Below are 14,190 nucleotides of genomic sequence, written 5' to 3'. Positions count from 1 at the left end.
TGTGGTTTTCTGTTACTTCAAGTTAACTCAGCCTAATGGTACAAGATGTTTCAGTTCCAGCACTCAATCACCAACAAGAAATTTCCTTTGTGACTTTTATTTCAAGTTGATTGGCTCTGTATTTTTTTTTTTTTTAAGCAAGGAAAGTCTTTGGTCACTAGCTAGTTGATGATGAGTCTCTCTTCGGTTGAGTATCCACTGTTGGTGCAAACAGCCATGGTCAAGGGAAAAGACTGGGTACATGGTTCAGCGACCAGCAGTGGGCCTAAGTGTTTAGAATCCAATAGGTAGTGTGGATGGACCGGGTAATGCTTGGCCTTATCGTCAAGAGTTATTTTTAACTAATGCTGCTTTATATTCACTGGTTACCTTCACCAGTTTACACTATGTTGAATATTTTTAATTAGAAGAAGTAACAATCACATAATTTAGGAAAGTAATTGAATATTAATTGAATAGTCACAAATGTAGAGAAAGAATTATCCTGAATATCAGAGAAAAGAAAGTGTATTTAGCACCAAGAACAATATAATACACATAGAACATACAGGTTGAAAGAAGCATCAATGGCCTAACAAAAACCAGGATATAGTTTTATAGACCACAGAACAGTTAAGAGAATGGCAGGAAAATGACCTGGTGTTACAGGAGTTAAAGTCCATAGTTTTTAACACTACATAGTATTTTCAGGTCAGCATAGTATGAGGGAATTAAAAGTTAAAAAATAATTTATATACTCTATTTCAGCCACCATGACTTTCTAAAAATTATTTGGTAAATTTTGATGATCTGACTACTCACATATTCTTCACCTCTTGGTAATTTCCTTTTTGCATTCTAGCACGGTTTTTTCCTATTTTAGATACAAAGCAACTATGTAATAACATGAATTCAGATATAGTGCAACTGGTTCTCCTCCTCAGCAAGTGTCATCTTCACTTAAATTTGTGATAATAACATGGTCTTTGTTTTATGGAAAAAATATCTTAAGTGCTATTTGTTCCAGCTGGACTTAATCTTTCATTTTATTATTCCCCTCTCATTAACCTTCCTTTTACTACCCACGTAATTTGGAAAGTTTGTTCTCAAATACCAATCTGTTAGTTGTTTGTTAATCACTCCTACAGTATATTAGCAAATCAGGCACATTTTCCTCTGAAATAATTCTGAGGACAGAATTATTAGTCTTTCTGATATCTTCTGATGGTCTCTTCTGATCTTACTGCAGATCCAGATTAGGGATTTGCTGAACTTTGCCTTTTCAAAAACTGTTCCAAAGGGAACACGAGCCAATCTCTCAAAAAGTCATTGTCTTTAGATTTCATGTCTGCTAAATTTGTCCACTATTGGGAGTTGAGATGGATGGGCTCTTATCGGATTGTATAGCTTCGTATTTGTGCCTAAAGTAGGGGACAGTTTGTTGGAATACTTTGTCAGATTAAAAGGCCTGGGTTGAGAGGAAGAGCTATGACCTAAGGCAATCACTCAAGGAGCTTCATTATAACTTAGGGCAATCAATCTCCAAGTGTGCTTCTCAGACCAGCAGCATCAAGCATCACCTGAGAATTTGTTAGACTGTGAATTCTTGGGCCCTACTCAGAATCAGAAACTTTGGGGATTGACCCAGCTATGTCTTAAGCACTTCTGGTGACCCAAATCCAATCTAATTTGGAAACCACTGCTTTGCTACAGTCTAAGCTAGATAAGAGCACTGTCTCTCTTAACAGGTATCATAACTAATTCCCGACACTGGGCTCAGTATACGATTTTCAACAAGCATAAACTGGGAATATTTGGCCTCTAAGTTATGACAGCACCCTGTGGACTTCTAAAAGTAGAAATGAAATTTGCCCCTTTCCTAATTCCGAGCTATTTTAACAGAAGAGTCTCATACAACAACTTTTTCCTCAATGGGCAATGTAGACTGACTTGACATTCTCATAGGAGGCGTTGCCTACAGTAATTCCTGAGTTTTCTGGTGTGTGGAAGGCACCCTCTTTTCATTTCCAGCCTTGATAGTAGGGTTTTTTTTTTTTTTTTTCCCCTTCCTTGGAAAAAGGCAGTTTTATTCTAGTTGACTAACACCCCATCTCTTTCCATAAAAGTACCTGAAAGTGCTCATAATAACTGGCAAGCAGTAATTCAGAAAAACAGAAAATCAGGACCAAAAGAGGAAAGAAATACAACCTATATGCCCACTTATTACTGTTAGAGAAAGCAGCCTTTGAGAAAAAGATACTATTCTTATTCACAAATGATTTCATTCAGATAAAATGACAAAAATTTAAGTGTTGATATATTCCATCTCTGATATGAGGAATTTGAGAGGCTGGACAGGGGGGTTTGAGGGGTAGGGAAGGAAAAAATGAAACAAGATGGGATCGGGAGGAGACAAATTATGAGACTCTTAATCTCAAAAAACAAATTGAGGGTTGGTGGGGAAGGGAGAGGGTGGTTGGGTTATGGACATTGGGGAGGGTATGGGATATGGTGAGTGCTGTGAAATGTGTAAGCTTGACAATTCACAGACCTGAACCCCTGGGGCAAATAATACATTTTATGTTAATAAAAACAATTAATAAAAAAGAAAAACATGTTGATATATTCCAAAGATCAGTAAATGGAGGTGTTTGCAAAGTGGTACAGTGGAAAGAATATGGGCTTTGGAATATTTACTGGCATTGATAAACACAGGTAAGGGGTAGATAGCCACGTGTGATTTCAAGGGCATCAAATAGATATGCGTACTCCTTCTCAATCCTTTTTCCCAGAGCCCCATTGTATCTAAGCATCTTTTCCCTTCCCTAAATGCAGAGCACATGAATTTTATCATTAAAAGTAGTTTCTTTTATTCAACAAATACGTGAGCATTTATCATTCTCACCTTCTCATCATTTAGGACAAATTCTGGGAAGATACATCAAACTACCTGTTAATATGTGTATCGGTTTATCTTTCTTTCCTTCCTTCAAGGAGGAGCTCCCTGCTCTGAGAGGAAGGGGGCACTTGAACATGTACCTCTCGACTCTACCCACCAAAAACAAAGTTTTCCTTAATGGGCAGGGACTTTAAATAGTCTTTTGAATATCTTAATAGTATTAAATCTACCTTTGAAGTTCCACGTGATTTGCATTTTCTGAGCATGGCAAAATGCTGATTACAACTGGCTGATGGAATTTTGCCCTAACATTCAGGGTGAGAATATTTGTTCACTCCGGATCTAGTAGCAACAGAAGGTAGATGAAGGGACAAGACAGTTAACATTCCAAGACAGGCTTGGAAGAGACTACTTACACCTAGCAATAATCAATTAATTTTTCAAGTACAGCATTCTATTAAGAAAAAGGAAATATTCTACATGGGCCTATTTTGTTCAACGTCCAGTCCTGTGCTAGGTAGTTCACATTGCTATTACATGAATTTGTTTTAAATCAACTCCAATGGAGTAAGAAAAAATATTAAACATCAGGAGTTTCTAAGCTAATCTCATTTAAGAAATATAAGTTTCAGGAATGGTTAAGTGCCAATGCATGGAATGGTTAAATGCCAACAGTTCGCTTCAATTGTTTTTATTACAGTAAGAGGAATTTTACTCTGAATGCATAGAATTTGAAGAAAAAATTTATATAAGTTTTTAAAAGAGGCCTTTTTGAAAATTATTAATACAAACGTGAAATAAGACCCTTCAAACAAATACCAATTTCAGTAATAGTTTACATACAGCAATAATTTATTCTGAAATGTTCATTTAGTTTCTGTTGAGACACGATTCATGTCTCATTAATAAAAGAGCAGCCATCTCACCTCAAATACCAGAATATACAACAAGTTACAGCATAGCAAAATTCTATCTACTTTCAGATAAAATCTAGTTCAGGTAAAATAGTTTCATTCAATGTTTTACGGTTACACAGATTTTTTGTTTTTGTTTTTGTTTTTTTTGTTTTGAGCACAAAATAGTGTAAATTGTTACACCATAGCTATCTATATGCACATAATGTGACCACAGTACTGTTAATCATTACTTCTGAAATTGAACCATCAGTTTCATTCATGCAGTAAAGCAAAGCAGGCTGGGTAAACTTGTTCATCGAGAACCATATTACTGTGAATTTCACAGCCACATGATTAATTATGATGTTAGATGGACTCACAAGGACTAAAACAGAATGGTTTTTTGCATAAATACCAATTTCTCCCTGATGTAAGTTTAGTCAGTTTGTAATCTAGAAATGATTGAGAACAGCAATATATCATATCCTCTACCTGTAGTGTTCATTATTTTAAGACAAGCAATAATTAAAGGATGGTTGGATGGGATGCTACTTAAATACATGTAAAACATACTGTACAAATAAACTTGGCTTTACCATTTTCTTCCTAACTATCAATAGTGCCTCCCAAAATATGACCAGTGAAGACAAAGTATACTATCAAATATGGCTTCCAGAACAAAAACTCTCTAACAATCAAACCTATTTACACAATTTTTCAGTCTTAAAGTTTCATTTGAAACAAAATTTCTACATAGCAGTTGTAATTAACACATAATTTTCTGAGTTTCATCATTCCAGCTCTTTTACACAGATGTCACAAGGTAAGACCCAGAATGGCGCTTAGGACTTTGAGTTCCACTGGATTCTGTGCTGTCAGTTTTTGAATCTCGTTTCTTCGTGTTGTTATTCACTGGCGTCGGGATCTGAGACGGCCGGGCTGAAGTGCTATCTGCGCTGCTTTTCCTAGGGCTCGGATTGTAATTGAAAGGAGTCACTCTGGCAGCCACAGTCCCACTAGGTGAACTGTGCTTGCTCGAGCTGCTAGAACTGAATGGTGTACGCTCAGCAACAGAGCTCTCATTTGTCTCTGATGCAGGGACAGGATTACTTTGTCCCGGTTTTGCCTCAGTTCCTTTTTGGTCTGGGGCATCTACCTGAATAAAGGAGTTCAGGCGGTTTTCCAAACCCATGGTGCGTACGGGAGCACTGCCATTACCCACATTTTGCTTTCCCTGATTATCTTTTGCATCTTTAGCGTTTGGATTTCCCTTTTCTGAAACAGTGTCAATCACAGGGGGAGTATTTCCTGTTGGAGATCTTCCGGATCTAGGGTTGTTAATGGGACAGTCCTCAATTCTCACCCAAACATCCTCTGTTTTAGAAACAGCAGGTGCCATTTGATAAATTAGAGTCTTTGATTCAGCACCATTTGCAGCACCTGAGGAAGTGGTCTGAGAGGTACTATTTGTGGGAGAAATCTCACTTTCTTTTATTTTTCTCCATGTTCCTTTTGTGGATACTTGGTTTTCTTTAGTTTGTTTGGTTCCTGAAATTGAGTTCACATGTTTTTCATCCTCACTTTTTGCTTTTTCACTGGACTCTGATGAAGCAGAAAGAATTGAGGATGAACTTCCAGTTCTTCTCCAAGTGCTTACTCGAGGAAGGGATGATGAATGCTTGCTGTGCTCACGTTTCCAGGTTCCTGATCTATTAATCGGAAGTCGAGAAGGACTTTCAGAATGGGAGCGTGCTATATCATGGCGCTTTGCTGGTCTTCCATCATTATACTCTATGGTGGGACTGAGATTAGGAGGGAGTTTTCGCCATCCACCAGACTGGACAGACGAATGTGTGGACAGAGACATATCAGGAAGGGAAGGACTTAAAACTGGAGTCTGTGCTTGGGACCTAGTGGGAGAATCTGGTCTAGAAGATGGAGAAAGAGATTCAAATGAAGCAGACTCCTCCAGTTTTCTCCTTAGGGTTGGGCTTGGAGCTTCTTTGATGAAAGTTGACTGGCGTACTAATACGGGTCTCTCTGACCTATCAGATTCACTTCCACTTGACTTTGTTGAAGACATTCGAGAAAGTTCCACCTTTTTATTGGATCCATTGCTATTATTCATCTGATTTAGTCCTTTGGAGGCAGACTCACTTCTTGGGATACTACTGCCATTCTTGGATAAACCCGTTTGTTTGGTAAGGTTCTGTTGGCTCATCTGTCTGCCTGGAGAGGTATAAGACATCTTCCCAGAACCTGAGGACTTAGTTGAAGCAGTACTAGGGGATGAAGTCCTTGGCAACTGAGATAATTTGTTAGGAGGACTTATTCCATTTCTACCAGGAGAAATTGAGTTTCGCCCTGGAGACTGCATAGGTCTACTTAATGGTTGTTGGGCAGGTCTTGAAGGAGTGGAATCTCTAGATCCTGATCTAGAAGGCCCTTTATTTGCCACAGCTGGTTGGGATGTCTGCCTGGTTACAGGGCTTAATTCTGACTTCACTGATGGCTTGGCTCCTCTAGGAGAAGTGGTGGTTGCCTGACCTTCGCTAGGGCTTTTGGAGGCTGGAGTCTTAAGAGGTGGGCCTTTCTTAGAAACCGGACTTGTGCTTGAAGAGCTATTTCGAACTCCTGGAATATGAATCATTGTCCTGCCTCTAGAGATGGAAGGCATGTTTGCTTGAAGGGACTGTTTCATTTGGTTTGAAATCTCCGAATTAGATCGAACTTTTCCAGTAAGTAAACTTTTATAAACTTTTTTCCCTCCTTTGATTCCTTTATTTTCAGATTCTATCTTTTTAGTTTCCAATGTGCTCTTCTCCCCAGGTTTTAGAATTCGTGGGCCCTTATTACTTGTAAAGGGTTTTTCCTCTTGATCAGGTGTAAGATGAAATGGTGATCCCAGAGAGATTCCTGATTTCAGTGAAAGGATGGAATCTGAGTCAGATGAAGCTTGTCTAGATAAACAGGCAGCAGCAGCAGCTTGATGTAAACTACTTACTATGGAATTTGCACCTTCCTGAATAGCTTTCCAATCAAAATTTTCTGAATCTGGGGATAAACCATGTTCTGAATCTGGTCTCTGTATATCTTTCAAATCGAGTGTCAAATCTTCTGCTAATATGCCACTCATATTTCTGGGGCTATGCTTTTCATTATCACCCTTGAGTCTTGAAGGCTTTTTCTTTTTTGGCATTGCAGAACTTATACATTCTTGCAACAGGTCGTCTTCAGAATCAATACTAAGAGAACTGAGGGAACTGTTTCTCGAGAAACAAACAGGGGTATCTTCAACGTGAAATGATTTAGGAGCGTAACCTGATGCCTGAGGTTTACTTGGTTCTCCCTGTGAGTTAGGGGGCTCTGTCTCTTTGATAGGTTCATTTTCTTTGTTATTGTTGTTTTCTTGATCAATGTCACTAAGGGAACTTAGAGAGGAGTTACGAGAAAAGCACACTGGTGTATTTTCAATAGCAAAGTTTTGTAATTTTTCGTCAGTTGCTGCCCCTCTGTCTGGTATGTCTTTGGATGACTGTGGAAAAGTGGACTGCTTCTGCAGCAAGGGTTTAGACTGACCTCGATTTATTGGATGTTTTGTAACAGCCTGTGTCTTATTAGCTGACTGCTGGTTAGTGGTTAGTTCTGTATGGCTGGTAACTTTAGCTTCTGATTCCTTATTTTCTTTCCCCTTTCTTAATTCAGCCTTTTCTCTGGAAAGGTCAACATCATCATCATCAAAATCTAGAGAACTCAAAGAATCATTTCGTGAAAAACAGTATGGAGTTCCTTCAATAGGTGTGTAGTGATGAGGTGAATCAAAAGTAAAACTTCCTCTGACTCGATCTTCGTTATTTGGTAGCTTATCATTGAAGTCCTTGGAATTATTTTTCAAGTTCTGTTTCTTTGACTCTTTGTTGTCTGAGAAAGTTCTTTCAGCATTTAAATTATTTTTTGAATCTGCATTTTTTCTTACACGTGTCCTATACTCAGTATTTTGTGGTATAGGTTTTACTGGTGAAGTAGGTTTCTTTTTCTTACCATCTAATTGATTTTTATTAGCTCCAGATGAAGACATAGATGCTTGCTGGACTTGGTCCATTATCTTTTTCACACGGAAGGGCTTGTGACTTTTTCCTTTGGGCATAGCAGAATTAATGCATTCTGCAAGAATATCACCTTCTTCTGTTTTACTATCATCCAGTTCAGGTATTGTTACAGATGGGGTTTTTCCTCTTTGAGCCTCATCTGTACTTCTGCCTTCTGTAGGAATGGTATCTCGTTTTTCGAATTCACTGGACTGTGCCCCCGGTCTAACCCCTTCCCCAGCAGCTAACTCATTCGGAGGAGATTCTATCGTTAGATCACTTAAAGACGTAGCTGTGGAAAAGTTTATAGGTGTCCCTTCTACACAATATACCCGTGGCATATCATCTCCTGGTGTAAAACTAACATGCTTTTGTGCTTGTAACCTGTTTTGTGATGGAAGAAGTTTGTACACAGGAAGTTGACTTGGTTTCCTTGCCACAGGGGGAGGTAATTTTGAAGCAGCCTGGGCCGGTTTTTTGGCTTTGCGTGAAGATTTTGTTGGCATGGCAGAAATAATACATTCTTCTAGTATTTCAATATCATCATCATCTGAGTCATCTAAGAGGTCTTTTTCAGAGTCGGTAGGTTTTTCCGTCTCTTTTTCCTGGTTTTCATTTGCTTCTTCAGGCTGCTCAGATTCTGTTTCATTCCCATTGTCATTTTCCTGAACTGGAGGCATTATTCTTAATTCCACATCTTTCTGTATAAATGGCTCATCGAGGCTCAGAGCACTCAGGCTAGAGGAGCAAGAAAATCCATCTGGAGTACTTTCTGTGGCAAAATGTAACAGAGTGTCAGCATCTGGAAGAACCTGGACTCTCTGTACGGCAGCATTTACAGCAGCTTGCTTAGGCCCACTCTCCCTCTTTTCCACAGCAGGGGCTTTGTTTTTAGGCACCTCTCGCTTGGTCTGAACTGTCTGAGGTGGAGGGGGAGGGGTCTTACTTCTGCTTGGTGGCATGGTTTGTCCGGGGCTATCTGGAAGGTCACTGGGGCTTATAATGCCACTTACCATTCCACTGCAGGGTTCACTCTGAACAGAGCTGGCAATCGAACGACTCTCAAAGCTATCGAGCGAACTGACTGAGGTACATCGGCTAAACATGAGTGGAGTCTCCTGAACATAGTGCTCTGGTGGACTTTTAGGTGTCTGAGCCCCACTTTTTGATGGGGATTTGGCCCCTGAAGAAAATTCAACAGCTTTGTGCCGGGCTGATTCTGCAGGTAAACCAGAAGCCTGAAGTCTGCTGGATTTGGTTCGAATATGCTGTGACACGGTTGGAACTTCACTCACAGAATCTTCTGTTGTTCTAGTCCCACTGTTTTCTTTGATTTCTGCTATTTGTAGAGTATTAGCAGAATCTGTTTCCTGGGTTGCCTGATCACATCCTATTTCATCTTCAGCTGATGACAAAGATGATAATGAACTGCAGCGTGAAAAACAAATTGGGGTATCCTCTACACAGTAAGTCTGTATTGTTTCTTGGTTGATGGAGGGAACTTTGCAGGAGGTGGCTTTGGAGGTCTGACCATTTCTGCTTTGTGCTGAACTTGGGTGGTGCTGATTCTGCCTCTTGGCATTAGATGAAGATGTGGATGTATTCTCACTGCTTGAAGAGATGTGTTCAGTTTTAGTGCTCTGTCCAGATGGATTCTTTGAGAATGAAAATGGTGGTTTCTGGGAAGAAGGAATGTCTGTGGCATATTTTAAACTATAATCAATAGGCTGATCCACATGATGTTTTTCTTCGTTGTATTTTATGCTATAATTTGTTGGTCTTTCTTCTTCCTCATGCTGCTCTTCCTCGGAGTAACGTTCACTATAGTTGGTTGGCTTATCATCTTCATAGTCATCTTCCTGACACAAAGACTGGTTTACATTTTGATTAATTCCATGATTAGAACCTACTCGATTTGTTTCTGAACCACTGGCTCCTCTTGATCTATATGGGGAAACACATTCCTGCTGTCCAAAATGTGGCTGGAACTTGAGGTGTTTATCATCAGTGCTCTCGGTATATACGGGGTAAGTTGTGCTTTGACTTCTTGATTGTCTCTGCTCACTTTGTTTTATCTCATCTTCTATTATATGTTTGGGTCTTGCCCATCTTTCATTCTGTGAAGGGCTTTGCCTTCCAGAGTTCAACTGCTCATCTGAATATTTAAGACTATAATTTATTGGTGTATCTAGCTCTCCGTCATTGTCATCCATGTGATTTGCGCTATGTATTTTATGGGCCAGGTCAGCTGGATATTGACCATAGCTGCAAAATTTACTTTCATCATCTTCAGAATAGGATTCAATGGAAGGCTTCATCTGACCTCTTTTACCATAACCATCACTACTACTGACACTGTTTAAACTATCATTTGAAGATCTCTTATATTCCAAGTTAGCATAAGTCACAGGACATGTCCTATTTGAACCTTCTGACTTACTGAAGCTGTAAGTGTTTGCATGTGTGTGGGCAGTAGAGCTTCTTCTTAGTGCATTCCTCTCATCTGTCCCACAATGTAACTCGGTGGTAGACCCAGAACTTCTGTCTTCCTGGGAGGTGTGAATGGCTGATACTTCTTCCATGACTTTGGCAATCTGGGCTGCAGTGGTGGAAATCTGCAAACCTCGCTTTGAAGAAGTGCCTGAATTTTCTGTTGCTGGGTGGTAGTTGCCTAGGCTGATTCCTCGTTCTCTCTCCAAACTTCTATCTTTTTCAGAACGAGAACTCTCCAAACTTCCTCTTGAGGAAGAAGAGCTAGGCAACACTGTGGTATTTAAATATGGTGAAAGGACAGTCATATTTCCAGTATTAAAATTGTCTGACCTATTATCATCATGTCGATTGGTGTCAAAAACATAGTCACTATAGAGACTTTGCTTGTGTCGTTGCTTATTACGATGAGATGCCTTGGGACTTAAATTGTCAATATTGTCAAAAGTTTCTGATAAATGCTGAGCATCTAATTCTGCTTCTAGGGCTTTTTGTTTTCTGACATGAAGAGACGGCAAGCTTGAACCAGGAGACATAATATTGGCATCCTTATACTTTGCAGGTCTATTTGCCATGAGATTCCTTAAAGCTGCAGCGCTTCCCATAGCAATCATTTTGTGCTTTGAATGTATGAGGTTTTTGAGCATGCTGACTGCCCCCATGTCCCATAATGCTTCTTGGTCCTTAGGATTTCTTGCTGAGAGATTCCACAAGGTTCCACATGCATTACTGACTATTGTCAAACTGTGAGATTTCAAGTGTTGTAATAAGGTTTGCAGGCAGTTGTTCTCTCTTAGGATTTGCCTGAAATAAAATAAGAGATCCCAAAATTAAAGTAACAATCTCCTTATTGTAACAACAAATAAAAGGTTAGAAAACAAATTTAAATCTAAAGATAACTACTAAAACTTATTAATAGGCATAATAAAACTGCCCCAAATTATACTATAAATTTCAAGCATTTTACATCTCCTTTTGTTCCTACTTCATTTAATGTTTACTGTTTAAAAATACTCATCTGTCAGACTAAAAGAAGTAAAAGTGTTGACTTTAATCTGTTCTGCATTTCCTATTCTGACCCAATAGCTGCTGCTTCTACTTCCTTTTTTTTTTAAGATTTTATTTATTTATTTGGCAGAAGAGAGAGGACAAGCAGGGGGAGCAGCAGGCTCTCTACTCTGCAGAGAAGATGTGGGAATCGATCCCCAGACTCTGGGATCATGACCTGAGGCAAAAGCAGATGCTTAATGGACTGAACCACCCAGGTGCCCCTGACCCCATAGCTTTTAAAATTTTTCCTGGGGTACCTGGGTGGCTCAGTAAGTTGAGCATCCAACTCTTGATTTCAGCTCAGGTAGTGATCTCAAGGTCTTGGGATAGAGCCTGTGTCAGGCTCCCCACTCAGTGGGGAGTCTGCTCGAGGATCCCCCCCCCCCCACATGCTTTCTTTAATTCCTGAGCAGAAACACTTGCTTTATCTACATGGTGACAGAGTTCCTCAATGAATGTATTATAAAATCTTACCCTGAACAGGGACTTTGTGGTAACTTAATCTATAGATGGGTTCCACAATGTTAACTACAAAAAATCTTGGAAGACGTAGAAAAATCGATCAATCAGTCTTTACAGGGAGCACACTGTAAGCGCCTAGACTGGCAAAGTGACTTTTTAGAATAACCTTTATCCTCCTGGATTGATTTTGTGATAATGCTATCCCTCTTAGAAGTGTGCTCTGTCAAACTGTGTGTGGAGTTATTACTTCTAGTGAAAGGTTTCGAAAATTTAAAGGTTAACTATAAAAACAAGGGTTGAGAGTTAGCATAATGAACTTTGGGACTTGAAAGAGCAACAGCTTGTTTAATGCATGGTAAACTTAATTTTAATGATAGCACATTCAACTTTAGAGGTCTTTAAAACTGACTGGCAAGGGTGTACAATGAGCTTTAATGTGACAATCTTCTCTGAGCAGTCCAGCAGACACCTGAGCGCTTACTGAGTTTAAGAGGTCTTCTTTGCATAGCAGAGAGAGCTCTAAGGCTTGTTTGTGTATCAAAAACCTAAAGAGAAGATGTTCACATTCTTTACAAGTTCTGTTACTAGAAGTACCTTATGGGGTTTCTGAAAACGAGAAACAATACTGGATAAAATATAAAAAAACAAGCTGTGAAAGGATGCATATGTATATATTTTTTGAGAGTGGGAGGAGGGAAGGGGGAGAAAAAGAATCCTAAGCAGGCTCCACACACATCATGGAGTCCAACGAGGGGCTCAACCTCGTGACCCTGACATGATGAACTGAGCCAAAATCAAGTCAGATGCTTAACCAAATGAGCCAACCAGGCACCCCAAGATATCCCTATTTTTGCTAACAAAATCCAGAGCCTAAGTTATGAAAATTTGTGCCTTGTAAATGAGATGCTTTCTTAGGTTTCATAGCCCTAGATGAAAGGCTGTTGGCTAAATAATATTAAGATTATTGATAATAAGACACCATTAAAAAAATGTGAACCACTGGGGGTGTGTGGATGTCTCGGTTCAGTTAAATGTCTGACTCCTGATTTCAACTCAGGTCATGATCTCAGGTCCTGGGAGCAAACCTCGCCCTCGGCTCCACACTTGGCAGGAAGTCTGCTTAAGAGTCTCTTCTCACCCATCCCTCCCCCAGCTCACTCTCTCAAATAAATAAATAAATAAATCTTAAAAAAAAAAAAAAAAAAAGAACTACTGGATTCTCTGGAACATATCCACAGATTTTGTTCTTTATAAATGTTTCGTTCCCTTATGCCATACTAACAATGGGATTTTGTTCTCTGTAGTATTTGTGTCTTTAATTTTTTCCCCTTCATATGGGTTAAACCTCTTGATCATCATTTGTTTGCCTCTACACATCTTCATACTATAAACTTTTATTAGAATAAATATACTAATGAGTTAGGAACTAATAGTTACCTTTTCACTGTAATCTAATTTAGTTTAGCACTTGCACAATTACACAAAACACTGCTTACAAGAGATTCTTTTTGAGGGTATGAATTCTACACGAATTCATTTAAAAGTAATATAAAAATGCTGCATTTACCTGTGGTCCTCATTTGTAGCTATCAAGCTGGACACGTTCCGTAGTATCCCACCTCCACTTTCAATAATGGCTAACGTATTTGCCTGGCTTCGGTAAGTGAGAGTGCCGACCAGAAATGCTAGCGCACCATCTACAGCACATATGTCAGCTTTATTCTCAGTGCAGTGTGCAGACAAGTTCCATAAGGCACTCAATACGCTTTTGAGGGTTGATTCCTATTAAGAAACAGAACATGTGTCATCCAATTAGAGTTGGAACATGCCTCTTACAATTTCTATGTTTACTTCTATTGAGTAGGTTGTTATTGTCATTACTTATCTCCCCTGCTGCTCACCCCTCAAAAGCAAAGTATGGGCACTCTCCATTTAGAAAAACTGATAAAATACCAACTGGAACTTAAGTAGTGATATCCCCATAGCTCAAGCAGAACACAATACTTAACTAATGACCTTTTTGAACTTTATTCTAAGTGCTTAGAAGTACACACGTATCGAGAGCTTGTATAAGAATATGAAACAGAACTGATGTGCATTCTGAAAAGAATACTTGCATGGTAATAGAAACCAGAAAAAAAAAAAACCAAGAACACCAAACCCCTCTATATATGCTGATATGAAGGATCTCTAAGACATATTATTAAATAAAAAGAGCAAGTTGCAGAGCAGGATGTATGAATATTCTGTTTGTATAAAAAACACACATATATACTTATAAGTGGTTGATTCAAAGGTAACAATATAATTTGTTAAAAAATAAGCA

The 14,190-nt window shown here is 39.1% G+C and overlaps 1 protein-coding gene across 10 annotated transcripts in view; it reads right to left on the bottom strand.

Moving 5' to 3' along the window:
• Nucleotides 1-3,700: 3,700 nt before the first annotated feature.
• Nucleotides 3,701-14,190, bottom strand: part of APC (APC regulator of WNT signaling pathway) — a 133,869-nt gene continuing 123,379 nt past the window's right edge. For all 10 annotated transcript variants that reach the window (XM_082723693.1, XM_082723690.1, XM_082723695.1 and 7 more), the window contains 2 exons: nucleotides 13,432-13,646; nucleotides 3,701-11,156 (listed from right to left, as the gene is read on the bottom strand). In XM_082723693.1, coding sequence (XP_082579819.1) covers nucleotides 4,580-11,156; nucleotides 13,432-13,646 — 6,792 coding nt within the window. In that variant the 3' untranslated portion in view covers nucleotides 3,701-4,579. The remainder of the gene's footprint in view (nucleotides 11,157-13,431; nucleotides 13,647-14,190) is intronic.

The sequence above is a fragment of the Mustela nivalis genome (genome assembly GCF_964662115.1).
Source record: "Mustela nivalis genome assembly, chromosome: 3".
Taxonomy (NCBI): Eukaryota; Metazoa; Chordata; class Mammalia; order Carnivora; family Mustelidae; genus Mustela; species Mustela nivalis.
The sequence above is the reverse complement of the archived record's forward strand: the minus strand, read 5'-3'. Positions and strand labels throughout refer to the sequence as shown.